This window comes from Mesoplodon densirostris, chromosome 2 (assembly GCF_025265405.1).
Source record: "Mesoplodon densirostris isolate mMesDen1 chromosome 2, mMesDen1 primary haplotype, whole genome shotgun sequence".
In the NCBI taxonomy this organism is placed as follows: Eukaryota; Metazoa; Chordata; class Mammalia; order Artiodactyla; family Ziphiidae; genus Mesoplodon; species Mesoplodon densirostris.
Window position 1 is genome coordinate 152,433,320 of NC_082662.1, and position 22,218 is coordinate 152,455,537.

Here is a 22,218-nt window from a genome sequence, read left to right on the forward strand (position 1 = left end):
TGCAGGACATTATTAACCTCTCTGAGCCTCAATATACCTGCCCTACATACACCCAGTTCTTTGACCTACAGACTTTCACCTCCAAGGGCAATAGGTAGGTGCTCAGTGACCCATCTTAGAGATGGTAAAATAGAGTCCCAAAATGTAAAGAAGTTTCCAGGCCGTGAAGTATCTGGGCCTGGAAACAAAGCAGATTTCCTGATACCCTTAAGGAAAGTTGAGACTCCCACTCATCGGGAGAAGCCCTGGAACTTGGACTGGAAGGTTGTGGATATTCCACATACCTATTACGTGTAGGATGCCGTCCAATGTGTTGAGTGTGTCTTGGATCGTGACTCCAGCATTCCTGGCTCTGTTATCAACACTTTGGGCTTCTGTGATTACCTGAGGAACACATAAACACAAGCCCATTTTGCAAGGGTGTTCCCACGCCGGCAAGGTTAAAGTGCTCTCTGCTGGAAAGCCATGGGAACTTACCGTCTGCACTGCATCCTTATCCGTGCCGAACTCCTGCTCCTTCCTTGCCAGCTCTCCTTCCACTTCCCTCATTTCACTCTTGAGAGTAGCCAGTCCCTTCTCCATGGCCAAGGCTCCATCTGCTGTCACGTTGGCCTCCAAGTTCAGACTCCCCATCTCCTGGGAGAAGAAAAGGAGCCAGGGACGGAAGGAGAGAGAGGGGTAAGGCACAAAAACATCCCAAAGACAACTGCAGAAAAAATACAGCTGCAGCCAGGCCCGATGGAGTGAGATGAACAATGAGAGGGTCAGACTTGGGGACACACCCTTCCCCAAGGTCTTCCTCAAACAAGTTAATTTGGGGGTATGTCTCCAGGGACTAGGATGATCAGCCCTGAGACACTGCTTCCCTCTCAGGTTAAGCTCACCAAGTGGTGAGTGAAACAGCAACCAGTCGGGAAAACCCAGAGGGTGAGAAACTCATCCCACTCTCTGTCATGTTTCTTTGCTGCCGCCTTTTTTTTTTTTTTTTTTTTTTTGCGTTACGCGGGCCTCTCACTGTTGTGGCCTCTCCCATTGCGGAGCACAGGCTCCGGACGCGCAGGCTCAGCGGCCATGGCGCACGGGCCCGGCCGCTCCGTGGCACGTGGGATCCTCCCGGACCGGGGCACGAACCTGTGTCCCCTGCATCGGCAGGCGGACTCTCAGCCTCTGCGCCACCAGGGAAGCCCTGCCGCCATCTTTTGAATGGCTTTACTCCCCAAGACAGTTGAGTTTGGGGTGCAGAGAATGAATGGGCTATAGCTTTGAGTTTTGTTTTTATTAGGACGAATGAATCTTAACAATATCTTTACCAATAAGCCCCTATTAGGCATCAAGTTACACAGACGCCTCTGCCCTAGAAGCCATGTAAAGAGAAGCACAGGAAATTGGTCTCTACCCTCAAGGGACCTAAGATTTGAGATTATTTTTTGTAAGTTACCAAGTGGTCCAAGGGTGAGGCCACACAGTCTAGATATCAAGAGTTCCCTCTGGGCTTTCTAGAGTTGCTTAAGCTTTCTAGAAGTCATATTTAAATAAGAACTACGAAGCTCTCGTCCAGCTCAGAAGCACTCTTTCTACTGTAGCATTTAACATATGGGTTGTAAGTGTAATTAGCCTGCCCTTTCCCATTACAGTGAATGCTCTCTGAAGAGAAGGACTGGGTCTTTCCCACATCCGTATCCCCAGCACCAAGCACAGTGCTGGCACAGAATGGAAGGAAAGAGAAAAATGAGTAAGTGGAGCTTAGACACAGAACATAGGGTCAAGGGATCCAGAACTCCAGAATTTCATAATCTTGACTCAAAACACTGGTATAGTTGCTACAAGTTGCATTGTGTCCCCCAAAAGGATATGTTGAAATTCTAAACCCCAGTACCTCAGAACGTGACCTAATTCGGAAATAGGGCTGTTGCATATGTAATTAGTTAAGATAAAGTCATATTGGAGTTGAGTGGGCCCTTAAGCCAACACGACGAGTGTCCTTGTAAGAAGAGGTGGAGACACCCAGGAAGAAGAGCTCCATGTGATGACAGAGGCAGGGACTGGAGTGAAGTCGCTGCAAACCAAGGAACACAAAGGATTGACAGCCACCACGGGAAGCTAGGAAGAGGCAAGGGAGGTTTCTAGCCAGAGTCTTGGAGAGAGTGTAGCTCTGCTGTCACCTTGGTCTCAGACTTCTAGCCTCCAGAACTGTGAGAGAAGAAATTCCTGTTGTTTTAAGCCACCCGGTCCGTGGTACTTTGTGAGAGCAGCTCCAGGAAACTAATACAATAGTCTATATAAACAACAGTCTTGGATGGTTCTTCTCATGGTGTTATCCAAAAAGGGAGCTGAAAATGGTGGGCATAGGGCAGCAGTTCTCAGCCAATGACAGCCCTGTGAACCAATCAACAGGAGGGTCAGCCAAGTGGATCTAGGGCCGCCGTGGACCATAACAGGACCCTACGGGTCAACGTGAGCCCAGCACTCTGGCTCACTGAACATAACCCTTGCGTTTGGAGCTGCTCTCACCAACCTGCACCTCGATGTCCCTTTACCTGTTCTATGTTGCCGGTGATCTCCAGGGCTTCCCCGGCTGCGTTTTTTGCCCTCTGGGCGTCAGCAGCAGCACCGCCCAGGGCCGTTTCCGCTTGCTTGGTCTTGTCACTGGCATCTGCAACCTTCTGGCTGATGTAGGAGAGTCTCTTCATGGCCTCTTCAGCTTCTGCTTTTCTGTCTTCAACCTGCAGGTCAAACTCTGAAATGCAGATAAGAAAACATTGCCATAAAGTTGAAAATTAGCTTCCAACGGAAGATGAAAGTGGCTGAGGTTTTTAAGAAAAATTACAGAAAGAGTGTTAATACTGTCCAGGGGGTGAGAGTGTGGACAGTTGTGGCTATTACTTTTTCTTGTCCAGGAGAAAGCATCTTAAAGGAGGCACTGAACTAACCATCAACAGTCAGCCTGCCCTGGGTCCCCATCATTGCAAAAGTGAACCCCAAAGTGAATCAGAAGCAGGTGGAATCTTTGAAGCCCAAAGTTTCAAGCCAGAGCCTTAAACCCTAAGCTGCCAATGGCAATAGCTGGGAATTGGACAGAATGGGTAGAGAGGTACTTTCTCTGAAGAAAATCCTAAGACTTAGGAATGTTTATTTTTTGTTCTTAGTGAAGAAGACTGAAACTTTAACCAAATCTCTACAAGGCATAAACCCAGATTACCTGGAATCTAGATGCTATGACAAAGCTTGCTTTATTATTACCACAAAGCAACCTCACTGGTTCTGTCAATATACTGGAACCAACCAGGCAAAAGAAAGAGAAAGAAGAAAGAAAGAAAGAAAAGAAAGAAAGAAAGAAAGAAAGAAAGGAAGAAGAAAGAAATTAAGAAAGAAAGAAAGAAAGAAAGGAAGGAAGGAAGAAAGAGAGAAAGAAATTAAGAAAGAAAGAAGAAAGAAAAAAAAGAAGAAAGAAAGGGGAGGGAGGGAGGGAGGGAGGAAGGAAGGGAAGAAAGAGGGATGGAGGGAGGGAGGGAGAGAGAAAGAGAGGGAAAGGAAGAAAGAAAGAAGAAAGGAAGAAAGAAAAAGAAAGGGAGAGAGGAGGGAGGAAAAGAAAAGAGAATTATCTGTATGGTAGAGGGATATTGAATCTGTGAGGAACCTTAGAGGTCATTTAGTTCAAATTTCTCCAGAGGGGAACATTAGAATCTAGAAAGGCATGGGACCTGCCTATGGTCACACAGCCAGCTCAGTGCAGTCATGTGGCTGAGCAGAGATCAGAACTCAAGCCTTTTGACATTTAGTTCAATTCTTTCTACTACATCAAATATTTAAAAATGTTTTTCTTTAGAAAGATATTTATTAAGTGTCTATTAATACCCCAATGTACCTGTCACTTAGATTTATAAAGATTCAAAATAAACCAAAGTCATGGTTATAACTTTAAAATGCTCAAGTGGGGCTTCCCTGGTGGCGCAGTGGTTGGGAGTCCGCCTGCCGATGCAGGGGACACGGGTTCGTGCCCCGGTCCGGGAGGATCCCACATGCCGCGGAGTGGCTGGGCCTGTGAGTCCAGAGCCTGTGCTCCGCAATGGGAGAGGCCGCAACAGTGACGGGCCCGTGTAGTGCAAAAAAAAAAAAAAAAAAAAAAAAGCTCAAGTGATCTGAACCATGAAATACTCACCTCTGAGGTTCTTTAAGATGTTCTCAACTTCATAAAAAGTGGCATTGCCCATACTTAGTGCTTCTTGGGCTCTGCTTTTAGCAAGGTTGGCACGGGAAAGCAGTTGATCTGATTTCTGTAAATAGGCAGGCAGAACAAGATTAGAGAAAATGTAACACACACCCAGGGAGTGCCCTCCTGCCAGCATATTCACTCTGACACACTTCTCTTCATGACAGCAGAGAGCTGTGATTCGCCAAAGAGTCTAGGGGTGCTGTAGCAAACCGCTCCACAACCCAGGGCAGCACAAACTTCATAACCCAATGACCCAATAGGAGCCCACATCAAGAACAGTCTCAAGCTCTGGTCCACTATCAGGTACAAGAACAATTTGCAAATCCTAATTTTAAACTCTAGATACTTCCTGAAACCAAGCTAGTAGACAGAGCCAGACCAAAATTAGACCCAGTAGGCCTGAGTCCTATTCCTAGATTTGAGGGCTGACTCAGTGGGTGGAGCTGAGCTAATTACATTAAGGTCTCTATAAGCAGCAGTATCATGACCTTTCGAGAGTTTTTGATGGTTCTTCTTACAGCATTAATTCACATGGTAGCCCTTCAATACATGTTTGTTGAATGAACAGACTAACAAAGGATACCTGTCTCCCATTCTTCCCATTCTGTAAGAGCTTCCGGGTTTCTTCTTCCCAGTTTCCCAGATTGCTTTGCACACGCTTGAACTCATCCACACGCTTAGTCACCAGGCTTGAGACAGAGTCAGCTTTTTGTCTGATCCTCTTCATTTCTACCTGTGAGCCCCCAAAATGAAAGAGCCTTACTTTCTGCTCACCAGTTGTCACACCAGACTTCCAAGGACCTGCCATCATTGTTTGAAAACAACTATCCAGGCCCAAAGTCTAACAGAAATGAGGCAACGTTCCTCATGAAAGTCAGGCAACAGGTCTCCCAAACATCAAACAGGTTTTAGGCCTGCTTTATTTTTTTTTTTATTATTTTATGTGTTAGTTTATATATACATGGGAAAATTTTTTTTAATTTTTTTTATTAGTTTCTGCTTTATAACAAAGTGAATCAGTCATACATATACATCCGTTCCCACATTCCTTCCCTCATGCATCTCCCTCCCTCCCACCCTCCCCATCCCACCCCTCCAGTACATGGGAAAATTTTTGTGGAAATCATTGTGAGTACTTTTTGCCATAGGTAGAAAGCTGAATCTTAATCTAATAAATTTGCAATAATTAAAGGAAGATAACAGAAACAATGCAAAACTTTTGAGAAAAACAAAAGCCTTCTGAGTGGCCATATGTGGAGATACACTATAGGTTGGACCCAAATGTAAATATCAAACTTTATCTATAATAATTTCCCACAGGTTGCAACAGTCCCCAGAACTAGGAAAGAGACAGAAAACTTTTAACCACTAATAGGAATAGGTTCAGGATGTGAGCCATGGCCTTATCAGGGACCAAGATTGGGGTTTAAGAACAAGGATAATGAGGAGGATAAATACTCTTTCTAATCTAAAGCAAGAAAAGTCAATATGAAGAAAAAAACTGAATGATTGAACAATTCAACGGAATCCCCAGAGAAGAAAGCATTATGGCCCTTCCTCCGTACATCAGTGCATAGGTTAGGTGCCCTTACCTGAAAGGACTGATCATTGACCCCCTGAAGCTCAGATGCTGAATTGAGAAGGCGGAGACTATGCTGATAAGACCTATCTGCTTCAATGTCAGTTTCAGTGGCCTCCCTTGACAACTGCTGGGCCAGAGACTTGGTTTTCTCCAATCTGCAGGGAGTGAAGAAAGAGGACTTTGAGAATTCACTCTTTTTTATTAAAAGCAAAAATTCATCCTGTTAAAAGTACGTGGTCGGGATTATTGGAAGAACCAGACGAGATGTGTCCCTTTCCACAGTTTAAACACAGACCTTAAAGTTTATACAGGTTGGGTCAGAAAAATTCAACCCAAGTTCCCTAATTTTTTTTCCCCAATTCTTGATCATATGAATATATTATGTTTATCTGTGCCATGCCATCAGATGAGTGTACTCACATCCTTTAAACACCACAGACAGTGACCGTATCTCCAAATATACCACCTCTCAATCAAAACACAAACTTTACTTAGGTTAATCAACCTTTTCTTCCAGCCTTAAAGGCATCTGTTTTCCTCCAAAGTAACACCCTCATCCTCTCGTCCCTTTAGCATTGATGTACTTCTAAAGAAACACAGCAACCCTCAGACGTGGTTTCCATTGAACCCTGGGAGAGAGTGGATTATATTGGCCCGTGTGAGGACCCGTTGAAACGTACTTTCCCACAAGCCCTTGCACCATGGAGCCGTCCAGCCTGCTGCTTCCGCCTCCTTCACTCAAAGCCTTGCGCGCCAAGGATAGGGCTTGTTGGGAGTAGTCCTCGGTTTCCCTGGCCAGTTGCTCCATGTTATTGGCTGACTCAGCGTGGCTGAAAGGATCAAAAACCAAGAATTTGAGTTTCCACGGCAAAGAGCTTCCTTTGGGGCTTTTATTTAAATGAAAGGAGAGGAGTAAGGGAAATGGTTGGACTAGAAAAACCAAACAGAATTGACCCAGATGAGATGGAGCTCCTCTAATAGAGAAGCTATCTCGAAGCAGAGGGTGTTCTGAGAAGTAGCCTCATGTCCTAGACTTTTTTGGTCATCTTCTCCATTTATGGCATAATCAGTGGAAGCTATGGAGATGGGTGGGAGAAGTCTCAGGGTGATAAAATATTGCATTTATAAACTGTTTTCTGCAGGAGAAACCCCTAGGTTTTATTACATTCAGGAGCCAACTCCCTATTTAGTTTTGCTGCATCTCTAAACTGAGCCCACCACTAAGGGGGACAAAGCCTGTCAATAAAAGTCCCCCAGTTGCTTTTGTCCTCCTGGTTCCAGAAAGTGATGGAAACGAGCTCAGGAGGCTGCAAGAACACAAGGCAGCCCCCTTCTGCTAACAATTTCATTTGGGATTAGCAGAGCCTGCCACCTTGCTGAGCCCTCAGCCACGAGCAAACCTCTTCATCATGGTAGGATTTATAGTCAGGCAAGAACTAAGGAGCTGCCCGTTATCACTGGGGGCCTGCAGAGCCGGTTTTCAGGAGGACATTCCCCCTCTGCAGACTTGGCCCCCACAAGCCAGCAAACAGCTCGCAGCTACTTGTTCCCAGGCTTGGTGTGGGAGCCTGGGAGTCCCTCAAAGGTGCAAAGCATTCTTTTCCAAGGGCTGATTCATTTGATGGGGCCCAAGGAATTACACCTGACATACACCAAAGCCATGCTGTTGAGTCATAAAGAAATCTGCAAAAGAAACACCCCCGCCCCCAACTCCTGCCAAGTGGCCTTGCCCAGTGGCCACCTATATAGACTAAAAGCCAAGGGGTTAAAAAAATGGCTTCAGGGCAGGGGGATGGCTGCAAAGGAGCCTGGAGATAATGAATATGCTTTGGTCCTGAATACCCCACAGCGCTGTTCAAGTCTGGCCTTGCAGAGGTGGTCTGAGGCAGAGGTGCCCTCCAGTACTGCTCACCTGTCTGCCAGTCTCGTGGCCTCCTGAGCTAGACTTTTAAAGCTGTTGGGCCCCATATAGTGCTCTGAGGGAGGAACGTCCTGTGGAAAAAGGACAATTGGTTAAGGCTTTGCCGTGTGCTTACATATGAGCCATGGAGCCTAAGCAGGTTCTGCACCTGTCTGTCAGAGCCACTTGTCATTAGTCACACAGCATTCTGCAACGTGACACGTCGAGTCCCTGGTCACGACGGTCATTACATTAAAAAATGTATAGACAAGAATAAAATAGAAATCCAAGTTTAAAGGAAGCCTGTATAGAGATAGAGATACATTTTAAAATATATACATGTTTATATTTGCATATGTATTCAAAGTCCAGTAGAACATAGACCAAGTTTTAATGATAGTTATTTCTTAGCAATGAGACCATAGGGGGTTTTTATGTATTTTCTGAATTTTTTACAAAAGGAAAATCAATACACACTATTTTTAAATCCTTCATTTTCTCAGCATAATATCTGATTATCTTCCAGTTTTCTTTATCCACCTCCTATCCACCCACTTACATTATTATCACCACTGCCTTCTTTATTTAGAACGAGAAGAGTGCCCATTCAAACCTCTGCCTCTGACCACACTACAAACTACGTCATTAAGAAAATCATACTGGCAACATTTTTTTTCCCTATTTTAAGAATCATGCCGTTATTGGCCTCCTTCCTTCCTTTCTTCTTCCTTCCCTTTCTTCCTTTTTCATCTGTTCTTTATTTCTTTCTTCCTCTCTCTCTCTCTCTCTCTCTCTCTCTCTCTTTCTTACAGCAAACATTTATCACAGCCACACATTGTGCTACGGGCTGAGAATGTAAACATGAACAAAACTGAACCCTGCCCTCTGGGAACTAACAACCTAGAAGATTTGCAGAAAGAAGGGAGAAGAGACGGCCAAGATGAGGCTATGGGTAGCAAGAAATGAACTAGGAGAGGAACATAGCACAGTAAAATGGGAAACTGCAGGAAGCCAAAGAACATAAAGAAAGATGCAACTGCTGCAAGGAAGAGAAGTCTAACTTCTGCCAGAGACCAGAAAACCTGAGAGAAAAGGTGAGCCTGTGACATGGGCTGTCTTCCATCTCAGCAATGACTCTCAGCCCCCTAACCCAGCACCACCTACGGTGTTTCGCAGGGCAGCTTCACTTTCCTCCAGGCTCAGGCGCATCTGAGTGATGAGCCTGTGAGTATCCTGAACCCGGTTCTGATGCTGGCTGCCCAGGGCCCGAACTCTTTCCACAGTCATCTTGAGGTCATCCAGGCGGTTCCGGTAGCTATTCTCTTGGCTCCTGGCCTTGGCCAACTGGAGACTGAGGGATCTAATAGCACCTGAACACCAACAAGGAAAGGGAGGATAAGCATTTTGGGGGCCAAGTTGTCAAACATAACGGAGGGTTGAAAAAGTGACTTTGAGTGGCTTATGGCAAAATGGTGAAAACTCAACATATGAATGCATGCAACTGCTCTTTTATCTCCATCATTCAGATCCCAGGAGAACATCCCAGTCCTTCCACCTCCGCAAGGGCTAGGCAGAGACATCTGTTGAACTGTTACCACCGAAGATTCTGTGACCTAGTGTGTTGCTTTCTAGGACTCTGAATTCTCTCCTTTGTGAAGGAAATTGGCCTTCATCACCTTCTGAAACCTGGGCTTCTCTCAGAATGTCCTGAAGGGTCTGCTCAACCCGCTGCATCCTGCCCTCCAGCTCTGTGTTGGGTACTGCTCCACCGCCACCCTGAGCCTTTGAAATCAGGGTCTCCAGGCTCTGGAGCTGCTGCATAAACTGATCCATCTGAAACCACACAAGGAAGAGGATTAGAACAGGTGACAGAGTTCATGGTCAAATAGCAGGTACCCAGGGGCTAGTAGCTAAAAGCCCAGAAATGCTTGGCATGTCATGTTAAAGTTCAGATTCTAGAGCCTAGACTTTGAGTCTGAATCCTGGCCCCACTACTCACTAGCAGTGTGACCTTGGGTAAGTCATTTTCTTTATCCATAGGATGGGGATAATAATAATAATATCTCACAGACTTATTACTTGGACTAAATGAGTTAGTATTTGTATAGTACTTAGAACAGTGCCTGGAATAAAGTGCTACAGAGGGCTGGTTAAATAGATAAATTTGGAAAAATAGGTTGAGTTTGCTCTACATTTGGGTTCTGTTTGGGCCCTTTCCTCCCCCACCCTTCACCCCAGTAAAATATTAATTAATAATTAACAACAACAACATCAATTTCATTCTTCTCTGGAATTTGAATGAGAAATTTCTGGAGACTATTCCTGTTTTGACAGCCTTGTCACCTCTGGACTCCTCATATCTTTTATATGTTTATGTCTTCTTCATTTGTTTTATAAGGACATCTCTTGGGAAAAAATCCAGCTAGAAAGTGGCATATTATAATGGAAAGAGCACTGAATTCAGAATCAGGGGACATGGATGGTATTCTCGGTTCCACCTGGCCATGTGACTTTGAAAAATTACACATTTTTCAAAACTTTGTTTGCTCCGTGAAAGCTGAGATCAGAACGCTTTTCCTTCCAATTTGACTAAGTTACCATGAGTACCGAATGCGGCAGTATCTGCAAAAGGGGTTTTGAAAATGGTAAATATAAGAACATAAGCCTGAAGTATTTTTACTAGTATATGGAAGTTGTTTTAACATAGCAATTTTTAAAGAAAGAAATAGTAATCCCCGCCCCCATCCCCAGGAACCTAGGAGAGTCCTGGATTTGTGACAGAACCACCCAGGAGACACTTCAGGATTTTACTCCTGCGGTGAGGTCTGGCTAGCATTCACACCTGAATCTTCACTTGATTATAGCAAGCTGGACAGATGGTTAATGCTGCATGCTCACAGTTGAGGCCGCCAAATCCTGGCTTGCAAACACAGCTGCCATCACTTCTACACTCCACGGGCTCCGAGCCCACTGGGTTGCAGTTGCAAGCTAGAGAAAAAAGATGGACAAACAGGAAGCTTTCATGTCAAGCTAATTCCAGAAACTGGAGGTATAGCAAAGATAAAAGGAAGATTGAGTCACCAAGGGCAAAGAATCCTTCTTTGCCCTTGTTGATTCATATTGTGTTAGATTCATTTCTTGGCTACGCCTCCAAGCACATTCCCGCAATACAGAGAGGTCTTCGGAATCATCTGGCAAGTTTGTTTGGGGTGTGTGACTGGATGAAGAGACACTACAACTGTTCATCCTTTCTAGTGACACTTATTTACTTCCTCCCATTAAATCATAAGCCTGTTGGATATTCTGCAGACACTCTGGCTTTGCTCACAGGGAAAATAACATTTCTTCTGGGCCTATATGTGCCAGAAGTAGACATCTCTCTGTATATTACAGATGAGGAATATGAGCTCAGAGAAGCTGAGTAATTTGACCTAGGACACACAGCAAGAAAATGGCAAGCTGGAATGAGAACCTGGCAAGAGCCAGTGATATTTTCCTTCTGCAGTAAAGCAGTACCTTTATTCAATCAAATTGATTCAGTACCACTATGTGTCACGCTCTGTTCTAGGAGCTGAGGATGTAACAGTGGGTGAGACACTACTCTACTGGAGTGATTCTTTGGGTTACTCCACCTTCAGTGCTCACAAAACACTTGGTAGTATGATCATATGTCTAAGCGTACTGTCATTATTTGCTTACATACTTGTGTGTCTTCCTTATTAGCATATGAGCTCTTTGGGAGCTGGAGCTGATTTATTCATTATTATAACCTCGGTATCTAGCTCCACACTGGGTACACGGTAAGTGCTTGATAAAAGATAGTTGAGTGAAAAAATGTATGGTCTAAAGGCAGTGAAATCTCTATTCATAGCACCTTATAGATGGAATTATATAGTTTATAGTATGCTTTCTCATATGCTATTTTATCTTTGCAACCACTTTGAGTAAAATATTAATCATCCATATGAGGAAACTGAGGCTCAGAGAGATTAATTGGCATGATCAGCGTAATACAATAGGTGTGTTAAAAAAAACTGGACTTGAACTCAGTACCGCTGATGTCATGTGGATGCTTCCTATCATAGGACATCACAGCTAACCCACAGGCTGGGTTCAGGGCAGGTGGAATTCGTGCCCCTGGGTAGAAGCTCCAAGTTGCACAGAGGTCCTCAGCATTTCTGGGGCTGAGGACACTGGTGTGAGTTGTGGGGGGTGGCTCTGGGCTCCCTGCAGACCTCCTGTCAGACCAGGAGTCCTCCAATCTCGGTCCCCAAAGGCACTCTGAACCTTAAAATGAGGAAGCTCCTGAGTTCTGGGCACCAGGGCTGGTCTGGGACCTTTGTGACCTAGGGGTGAGTCTGTGGGGCAGGCCAGCTCCCTAGAATGGAATTTGCCTCTAGAATAGAACATGTTCGAAGGCTTGAAAGAAGGGCTGAGCAAGAGGCCTGATCTGCACATTCATGCTTTGATCTGAAGCGGCCCCCAGGAATGCTCCACGGGAGCTACTGCTTTGAAGCCCAGTCTCCTTAGGAGACGTTTGGACTGTTACCTTTCTGTACATCAATCGCACTGACTTCCTGAGAGGGTCTCTTCAACTTCTTTACAGCCCACTCCCCTCCCACTTCAGTGTGTTCAGGCTTAGTTTCGAGCCCTTCATCACCTTCCGCTTACGGGTCTGGCAGCCCCACCCTGCCAACCAGCCTCCGGACTGGGTGCTGGAAGCAGCCCCATTTCATCTCCTCTTCCACTCTGGAGCATAAACCTGACCTTTTGCACTTGTCCCGCCCAGTTTTAACCCTTTCAACACCCTCCAGCTCTGGCTCCAGAGCCCTGATGCAGGGGACACTGCTCTTAAGACCTCTGACAGGCGAACGGTCCAGGCTGTTCACGAGCCAGTTGGTCAGAGAAACCAAAGCAGCACCACGATGTTACCTGCTGTTGGCCTTGCTGATTCGTATGTTCTTACACGTGTACACACACAGGCGTGCATGCACGCACACACGCACACACAGGCTGTCCAATCCGTCTAGGGGTGCAGTCCTACCTCGACACTTGTCCACTGGGTTGGGAGCCAAGGGGTCCCCAAAGTAGCCTGCTTTGCACTGGTCACAGTGGGTACCGGCTGTGCCGTGGAGGCACTTCAGACACCTGCCCGTCAGGCGGTCACAGTTCCCAGAGGCACTGGGGTCCACATTGTTGTTGCACTGACAGGGTTGACAAGGCCTCACTGGGCCGTGTTCCCCAAAGGGGTCCCCAAAGTAGCCATCAGCACAGAGCTCGCAGCGGGCACCTGGAAGGAACAAAGAGCCAAGCCCGAGCGATCATCCACTGGCAGTGAAACCAGACGCAGAGGACAAAAGTACAAATAGCCCTCTAGAGGAGCTTTCCCCATGGACCCCAGAACAGTAGCTTCAGGAATGGGAGCCCATGGCCAGGGCCTGGCTCTTCCACTCCACGGTGGTCACAGATTTTAGAACACAAGCGCCACTAGGAGCCTTCCTGCCAGTTAACTAGCTGACTGGGAAAAAGTCGGATTGAGACCCATACCACCGAGACTGCTGCTGAAGATAAACTCTTCTTTCAGACTGACCAGCAGAGAGATGCGACATTTATAAGGCCACTAAGTTTTCCTTCTTCACCTTGGTTCTTTTTTTTTTTTTTTTTTGCGGTACGCGGGCCTCTCACTGTTGTGGCCTCTCCCGTTGTGGAGCACAGGCTCCAGACGCACAGGCTCAGCGGCCATGGCGCACGGGCCCAGCTGCTCCACAGCATGTGGGATCCTCCTGGACCGGGGCACGAACCCGTGTCCCCTGCATCGGCAGGCGGACTCTCAACCACTGTGCCACCAGGGAAGCCCACCTTGGTTCATTTTTAAAAACTTAGTTAAACCCTGTATTTCATCTGAAAACTTCATCTCCTAATTACAGACCTCCTAAAACAGCTTTAGATGTTTCCTCCCCGTAACTGTACACTCTGCCCTTCCTCAATCCACTTCAGCTCTCGGGCAGCGACAAGCTATCCTTATCTTTAAAATGAGCCCATTTAGACTAGCCCTGGGAATCCCTTGGAATAGAAGCTATCCTTGCAGATTCACGGCATCAGGACAGGGCAGGCAGCTGGCCTCACCAGTGACGCCGTGGGGACAGTTATTGCACACCACCTCCTCTGTCTCGGGCATCACGGAGCAGCTGAACCCATTGTGACAGGGGCAGGGCTTGCAGCTGCGGGGGTCACGCGGGTCGTTGTAGAAACCAATGGGGCAGTCGGCACACTCGATGTCAGGGTTTTCATCCCCTGAATAACAATCTCCTGGGAGGCAGAGGAAGAATGGAGGAGCAGAGAAATGAGCAGGGTAAAACTGTACACTTGCTTTAATACGCATGACATGTGCAAGTCAGAGCTTAGTAACTCACAGCCTGCCTTCCTGAAGCTTTCCCCAGAGTGCCTGAGTGCTGGCACTCTGCCCTAGTACCAACTCTAAACATGGCCACGACCCTGAATCTCACCCTCACTCTCCCAGGCTAAGCAGACATACACTTCCTTTACCATCCATAACTTAACACCGCTCCCCTGTCCCCCAAGGCCTGACACCATTTGTGGGCACATTCATTCCAGTCCTGACATTGCCTTTGATCTCCCCGTACAATGCTTGCAACTCGACACCAATTCCCCCACCCAGCACTGAACCATGACAGCCATTTCCTGTAACCTAGCACCTTTCTCACAACCCTGTGGCATTTCCATAATGAAAAGGATTGAGTGTAATAAAGCGCCATGTCCATCTTCCCTGACTCCAGCCCTGCTTCCCTTAATCCTTTCCCATCTCTGAAATGAGTTCAGGCATGGTCTTTCCTACACAGCTCTCTCTTCCGCGGGAGACCTCAGTCACCTGGCTGTGCCCCCAACCATCTGGTCCAGGTGTCATTTCACTCACCTGTGTCTGGATCACAAGCCCCTCCTCCTTGGCAGTTACATGGAATACAGGTGCCAAAAGGTCCCAGTCTGGCTGAATCTCTTTTGTAGCCAGAAGCACATTCCTGGCAGAACTGTCCCTTGTACCCAACAGGACATACACATTGTTCAACCCATAGTGCTGGGGCTCCAGAGATGGGGCGAGCTGAAATCAGGGTCACATTGTCAAGGTACCCAGTACCTGCAAGAGAGGGAACACTTTAGAAGCAGCAAGTGGTAAGGTCCAAGGATCTAAAGTCAGGCCTCTCATTGGATTTTATTTTTCTTAACTCCTTGATGCAATGAAAATTCACATTTTTAAGGCAAGACAAGAAAAATTTAAACATGAAACTTTTTCTCTGCCCTTTGGCCTCCTCCTTCCCCTCTAGTTGCATTGTACATCTGCATTATGTGTTAACCAGACCTCCCCTGTGGCAGAAATACCTGCTCAACCATAAAGATCAGTTTTTCTCCTTCTGGCACTAGCCATGTAACTCCTTAGAAAATAACATTCCTTTGTCAATCTTTTAAGGGGTCATGATGACCCACTACTCGCCTTGTATGTACAGACATCTTTGGTGAACTTTATGTACAATGCCAATATATCATTTTCCTTAAAGATAACAATTAGCGCAGAACAGACTGGTCAGACGACCTGGGGAGATACTGGGCCGCACCTAATGGAAGTTCTTAGCTTAAATACTTGCTTATGACCTATTAATGTTACTAGCTATATTATATGCTGCCTATTTTACAAGATTATTGTTTCTTGCATTACCAAATGTGTGATTGAGCCTCAGATAAAATTAATGATGATTAGGCAACTTGAAACAATTTGATCAAATATATAGTTCTGTAAGATTGTAATCATGCATAATAACTCTGGATATGGGAAGAAGCAACAAGAGGGAACTATTTTCTGGACCAGAACAGACTAGAAAGACAGGCGGTCCAGAGGCTTTTGGCTACTGTTAACTGAACCTAGTCCAGTAATAGCACGTTCCGTGGTCTGTCAATGAAATCCTCGCCTGACCTGGGAATGTGCATTCCTAGCAATTGGTCACGAAATGCTTCCCAAACCTTGGTTGAACTTAAGACTGAAAGGGAAGGGATTATAAAATAAAGAATGTTGCCCACTATCCAGCTCTACAAGAATCAAGTCTTTAGCCACTGCAGTCACTGACCAGTACATCCTGAAAGGAATTCAGGGTGAAGATCAGGATGTGGCACTTTGTGCTCTAGGAAACCTGACAGAACTGGCCCTCAGATAGTCAGATATTTTCAGGAGAAAATTTTATGAACCCAGTTTCTTGCATCGTCCCATACTTAGAAAAGCACTTAAACCATTAACTAAGGTATCTGTTCCTTGCAAATAGCAGTAACCTTCTACCAAAATGTGTGCTTGATTGCACGTACCCTCTTCCCAAATCACATATATACTGGCTTCCCCCTTTACCTCTTTGGAACAGTCTTCAGAATTCTCTGAGAGACTGTCTTCTGGGTTATAATTCTCATATTGGCTCGAATAAGATTTTCCATTTCTTTCTTAGATTGACAATTTTTTAAATTTTATTTATTTTATTTTTGGCTGCATTGGGTCTTCGTTGCTGCACGTGGGCTTTCTCTAGTTGCTGCGAGCAGGGGCTACTCTTCATTGCGGTGTGTGGGCTTCTCATTGTGGTGGCTTCTCTTGTTGTGGAGCATGGGCTCTAGGTGCGTGGGCTTCTGTAGTTGTGGCTCACAGGCTCTAGAGCGCAGGCTCAGTAGTTGTGGCGCACGGGCTTAGTTGCTTCACAGCATGTGGGATCTTCCCGGACCAGGGCTCAAACCTGTGTCCCCTGCATTGGCAGGCAGATTCTTAACCTCTGTGCCACCAGAGAAGCCCTCTTAGATTGACTATTGATGAATTTTTTTCATTGATAGCCCTATCAAAGACAGTTGGTATTCACTCACTATGCCATGCATAAAGATATAGTAGTTCATCATGACTGACTGTACAGGCTCTGGTGTCAGAAAAATCAGGGTTTAAATTCTGGCTCAATCCTCACTATCTGTGTGAATTGGGCAAGTCACAAAACACCTCGATAACTGTGTTTCCTCAACAGTAGAAGAGAAATGACAGTGGTATCTACCTCCTATGTTTCTTGTGAAATTAAATGAGACAATGCATGTATTGTAGTGTGCTTGGCACATAGTAAAGATTCAATAAATTGTTAGTAAGCACCTTTTCTACTTCCTGCTTTTTTCGCTATATCAGTGACATGGAAATGGTGCATGCCAACCATGCTTCCTTTTTACATGTGTGCTAAAAAGCTTAAGGAGGTCTCATTTAAATAATCCCAGTCAAGGGCTTCCCTGGTGGCGTAGTGGTTGAGAGTCTGCCTGCTGATGCACGGGACACGTGTTTGTGCCCCAGTCCGGGAAGACCCCACATGCCACGGAGCGGCTAGGCCCATGAGCCATGGCCGCTGAGCCTGCACGTGCGGAGCCTGTGCTCCACAACGGGAGAGGCCACAACAGTGAAAGGCCCGCGTGCCGCAAAAAAATAATAATAATAAAAATAAAATAAAATAAAATAAAAATAATCCCAATCAAGATTAGGAGTACCCAATATAGTACATAGTATATAGAAGTTCAATAATAGGAATTAACAGAATACATGATGATATCCGAACGTGGTAGCACCGAGTATAATCCCAAAGGAAAGTTACTCAAGAAATAAAGAGAACAATGTTGTAGAAGCGATTTCTGAGCTAAGGGAAAGTGCCTTTTGCTGTAGGTTATCTTCTTCAAATAATCAGCTTTAATCTAAATTCAGAGGCTCTTTAGCGAGGAAGTATCATTCATTCTTCATTGGTGCTGACCTCTTTTCAAGAAACATTCCTTCTTAACAACTTCTTCTAGAATGTACAAATCTAGACCCAATCAGAGACTCGATATCAAAACCATTAAGTAGTTTGTTTAATTGTTTGGAGACTGTCACCACCTTAGAGAGCTGAAACAAATTAAATTAAAACCTAAGAAGAGAGAAATTCATTTCTTTTAGCCACTTACTGTATTCTCCATAGGTAGCTCGGATCCGCAGGGCTGTGAGGTTCCGCAGTAACCTCCGATACTCAAAGTAACTCAGCTGGGGGCTCCAATTACTGCTTGGATTTTCATTTAATCTGCATGATTTAAAAGCAAAAGCTGAAAAATCCAACTCTTATCAAATCTTATAATGCATATACCCGATACAAATTATGCCTGAGAATGGGGGAATAGCTAAGCCCCTTCACAGCCCTGCTTGTACGGGGATGAAGGACTGGTAGCCACATCCTCATAGGCACAAGCCTGGAAATTTCTCACTCCATGGGGAGTGCAAGCCCCACAGGATTTGATGGAGGGCATCCCAGTGCAGGAAGCCGAGCTCCTGGGGTCACAGCATCCAGTGCTGGTCCAAGTCCTCAGAGACCACTTTCTATTCTTGGTCACATAAAACCTAATAGCAGGAACATCTCTGAGTTCCAGAAGCTCTGATCCTCAAGAGCCATCATTCATTTTTGGTTTTGTTGTTTAAATGATTTGTAATCTGAGCACATTTCACCTCCTATTTTCAAAAGTCAGTTTCCACCTTCTACACTGTCCACAACTAATACTTCCTAGTTTGGCATCATGTTGCCTCAGTGCATCACATCACCAGCCCCTGTACTATTCTTCTTTATGTTGTTTTGATTTCTACTGGAATAGCTCTTCCAGGAACAATACTAACCCTTTTGTTTCATCCACTGATTCGTGAAATAACCGTTTACTGTGCACTTGGTTTGAGCCAGAAGCTGTATCAGGACGGAGGATACAAAGACAAGTAGAGTGAGGTGATCAGTGTCTCCCAGGGGTGGCGGGTAAACAAATAATTATGATACAATGCAGAAAGGGCTATAACAAAGGCATGAACAGGATGCCATAGAAACTCAGGATGGACTGTAACTTTACCTAGGATTCTGAGAAGGCTAATACAAAGGAAAAACCTGTAAGCTGAATCTTAAAGAGTAAGTTTACCAAGCTGAGAAGGTGGGAATGGGTGTTCCATCGTGGAGAGCTGGGTGTTTGTATCGTTAGAATAAGTTGCACTCAGTTATTTAAGAACACATTGTGTGTGTGCTGTGGGTCTTCTATTCTCTATTACCTTTACCTCTGCCTTGGGGTAGGTCCCCAACAACCCTCACTCAAACCACTGTGAATATGTCCTGGTGGTTCAATTAAAGACCCTACACAAACTGTCCTCCACACAGTATTTGCACCCAGCCTTCACACCAGATCACACCAATTCTCGACTTCCAATCTCTCAATAGCTTTCCATCATCTTGTAGGCATGGGCAAGATCTCAGCACCTTGACATGACATCCAAGAACCACCATGCTGGGTCTTTTTCCAGCGTTTTCAATCTTATCTGCCCATCTCTCCTATACACGCTGTGTTCCAGCCATAAATACTGCTTATCAATCCCCTGTATTATGCCTTTCCACATTCCCACATATACTCACATGTACGGGTTGTACTGATTTTGTCCCTGGGAAAGCCCTGTGCTTCTTCCTGTTCTCAGTCCATACTGCGTCCTTAGTAATGCTTTTCCAGGCAGAACTAAGACTTTTTCCTCTCCTCCCAACTCCCCATGAGCATGCACCACCACTGAAGAGATTTTGTATTGTGTTATGTTTGCTTTTTGACATGTTACATATCCTACTAGACAAGAGCTCTTGAAGGACAAAGACCACGTTTCTTCATCTTGAATTCTCAGCCTCTGACACAGTACTAAGCACTTAATAGGCACAGCCCCCTCCCCTGAACTCTCTGCACCCACCATTCAAAATTCCCATTCTAGAGAGAAAATATTTGCAAATGATATATTTGATAAGGGATTAATATCCAAAATATACACATAACTTATACAACTCAACATCAAAACAACAAACAGCTTAATTAAAAAGTGGACAGAGGACCTCAATGAACAGTTTTCCAAAGAAGGCATACAGGTGGCCAGCAGACACATGAAAAAGATGCTCAACATCACTAACCATCAAAGAAATGCACATCAAAACCACAAGGAGGGCTTCCCTGGTGGCGCAGTGGTTGAGAGTCCGCCTGCCGATGCAGGGGACACAGGTTCGTGCCCCGGTCTGGGAAGATCCCACATGCCGCGGAGCGGCTGGGCCCGTGAGCCATGGCCACTGAGCCTGCGCGTCCGGAGCCTGTGCCCCGCAACAGGAGAGGCCACAACAGTAGGAGGCCCACGTACCGCCAAAAAAAAAAAAAAAACCACAAGGAGATATCATCTCACACCTGTCAGAATGGCTATTATCAAAAAGACAACAAATAACAAGTGTTAGCAAGGATGTGGAGAAAGGGGAATGTTTGTGCACTCTTGATGGGAATGTAAATTGATGCAGGCACTATGAAAAACAGTATGGAGGTTCCTCAAAAGAGTAAAAATAGAACTACCATATGATCCAGCAAGTCTACTTCTGGGTATTCTTCTGAAAAAAACAAGAATACCAATTCAAAAAGCTATATGCATCCCTATGTTCACTGCAGCATTATTTACAATAGCCAAGATATGGAAAGTATCCATCAATAGTGGATAAAGAAGATGTGGTATATATGTATGTATGTGTGTGTGTGTGTGTGTGTGTGTGTGTGTGTATATATATATATATATATATATATATGCAATGGAATATTACTCAACCATAAAAAATGAAATCTTGCCATTTGCAACAGCATGGATGGACCTAGAGGGTATTATGCTAAGTGAAATAATTCAGACAAAGAAAGACAAATACCATATGACTTCATTTATATGTTAAATCTAAAAAACAAACAAACAGAACAGAACAAAAACAGACTCATAGATACAGAGAACAAACAGGTATTTGCCAGAGGGGAGGGTGTGGGGGGATGAGTGAAATAGGTGAGGGAGATTAAGAGGTACAAACTTCCAGTTATAAAATAAATGAGCCATGGGGATGAAGTGTACACCCTGGGGAATATAGTCAATAATGTAATAACACTGTATGGTGACAGGTGGTAACTAGAATTATCAGGGTGATCGTTTTGTAATGTATAGAAATATCAAATCACTATGTTTTAGACCTGGAACTAGCATAGTGTTTAGGTCAATTATACTTCAAAAAATATCCCATTCCACAGGATAACATGTAACCTCCTTAGACACACATGGGGCCATCCATGACCTTACCTCAGCCTCTTTCTCTGACCTCACTTCTCACTGTATTCCTCTCCCTGACCCCATGCTCCACTCATGCTTAACCACTTAGAATTTCCTAAATGTACGAAACTTCCTCAAACATGCTTCTTCTGCCATGTTAACCTTCCCCCCTTTTCTTTCCTTAAAGAGTGGCTCTTCACTTGTCACGTCTTCTTGGGAAGCTTTCCTTGATCCCTCCAGTGTGAGTTACTGATATCTCCTGTGTGTGTTCAAAGCACCTGTGTCCACCTTATCCCTTACAAGCTGCACTGTAATCATCTGTTTATTTTTCTCCCCCATTAGCCTGTCCGGGGCTTGTGGGCAGCAATCATGACCTGTCTCAGCACATAACACCATGTTTGGTACATAAAAGGTGCTCAGAAAAGCTTGTTGAACCAGTGAATGATGACTAGATGAACAAAGGAATCAGACTTCAGTCACAGTTTGCTCTCTTTGACCCACTTGTAGTCCCTCTCTTTACCTGAAAGTGTAAGTCTTGGTGATCCCGCAAGGCAGTGTCTTGCCAGGTGGAATCAAGGGAGCTGTGATCCATAGACCAGCACCTTCCAGGATCACGTCATGGGTGGATGGGTGTCTGCCTCCCCTGTCCACACGGTAGTCAAAAGACAGGCTTTGCCCATAGCTCACCTGTTGATTCCCAAGAAATTTGGCTGTGAAATAGAATTCGAAAAGATTGAGGTCAGTTCTGAGACTGGAGAAGCAAAGGAGTGAGTAAGTTTCCATCGATGTTGGCAATTTCTCTTGGGATCCTACGTTACCCACCCATCACCCTTCCCCAGCCACCCTGCCAGAAGAGCCAGTTCATGGCAGTGGACATGGCCGTGCAGCTCTTGGCCACAAAAAAGGGTTAGTTACTGAAACGCTAAAAGGGCCTCATTATAAGACAATTCCATCCATTACATGATTCATAGCCTGGCCCCTATGACAGACCAATATGTAAAGATCCCAGGTCTATCAGCAATAATACCATTTGTTACATAATGCTTTCTAGTTTACAGAATACTTTCACTGACATCACATTTGATGGCAGCAATTCGTGGAGGTTGTCATTATTCTTCACATTCAACAGCTGAGGGAACTGAAGTTTGGAAAGGTTAAGAGGCCACCTTGCCCAGGAATCACATATTAGCTAAGGATATGAACTAGGATTAAAATTCTAGCCAGAGGGGCTTCCCTGGTGACTCAGTGGTTGAGAATCCGCCTGCCAATGTAGGGGACACGGGTTTGAGCCCTGGTCCGGGAAGATCCCACATGCCGCGGAGAAACTAAGCCTGTGTGCCACAACTACTGAGCCTGCGCTCTAGATC

General features: G+C 45.2%; 1 protein-coding gene across 1 annotated transcript in view; it reads right to left on the bottom strand.

The window, feature by feature from the left end:
• LAMC2 (laminin subunit gamma 2) overlaps positions 1-22,218 on the bottom strand; it is a 60,708-nt gene that overhangs the window by 3,422 nt on the left and 35,068 nt on the right. The window contains exons 8-23 of the mRNA XM_060088517.1: positions 21,372-21,561; positions 17,701-17,813; positions 14,630-14,848; positions 13,822-14,004; positions 12,740-12,985; positions 10,538-10,683; positions 9,372-9,528; positions 8,860-9,065; positions 7,708-7,787; positions 6,476-6,625; positions 5,806-5,950; positions 4,797-4,946; positions 4,160-4,274; positions 2,538-2,737; positions 478-636; positions 285-384 (exon numbers count right to left, since the gene is read on the bottom strand). Of these exons, the coding sequence (XP_059944500.1) occupies positions 285-384; positions 478-636; positions 2,538-2,737; positions 4,160-4,274; positions 4,797-4,946; positions 5,806-5,950; positions 6,476-6,625; positions 7,708-7,787; positions 8,860-9,065; positions 9,372-9,528; positions 10,538-10,683; positions 12,740-12,985; positions 13,822-14,004; positions 14,630-14,848; positions 17,701-17,813; positions 21,372-21,561 (2,559 nt within the window). The remainder of the gene's footprint in view (positions 1-284; positions 385-477; positions 637-2,537; positions 2,738-4,159; positions 4,275-4,796; positions 4,947-5,805; positions 5,951-6,475; positions 6,626-7,707; positions 7,788-8,859; positions 9,066-9,371; positions 9,529-10,537; positions 10,684-12,739; positions 12,986-13,821; positions 14,005-14,629; positions 14,849-17,700; positions 17,814-21,371; positions 21,562-22,218) is intronic.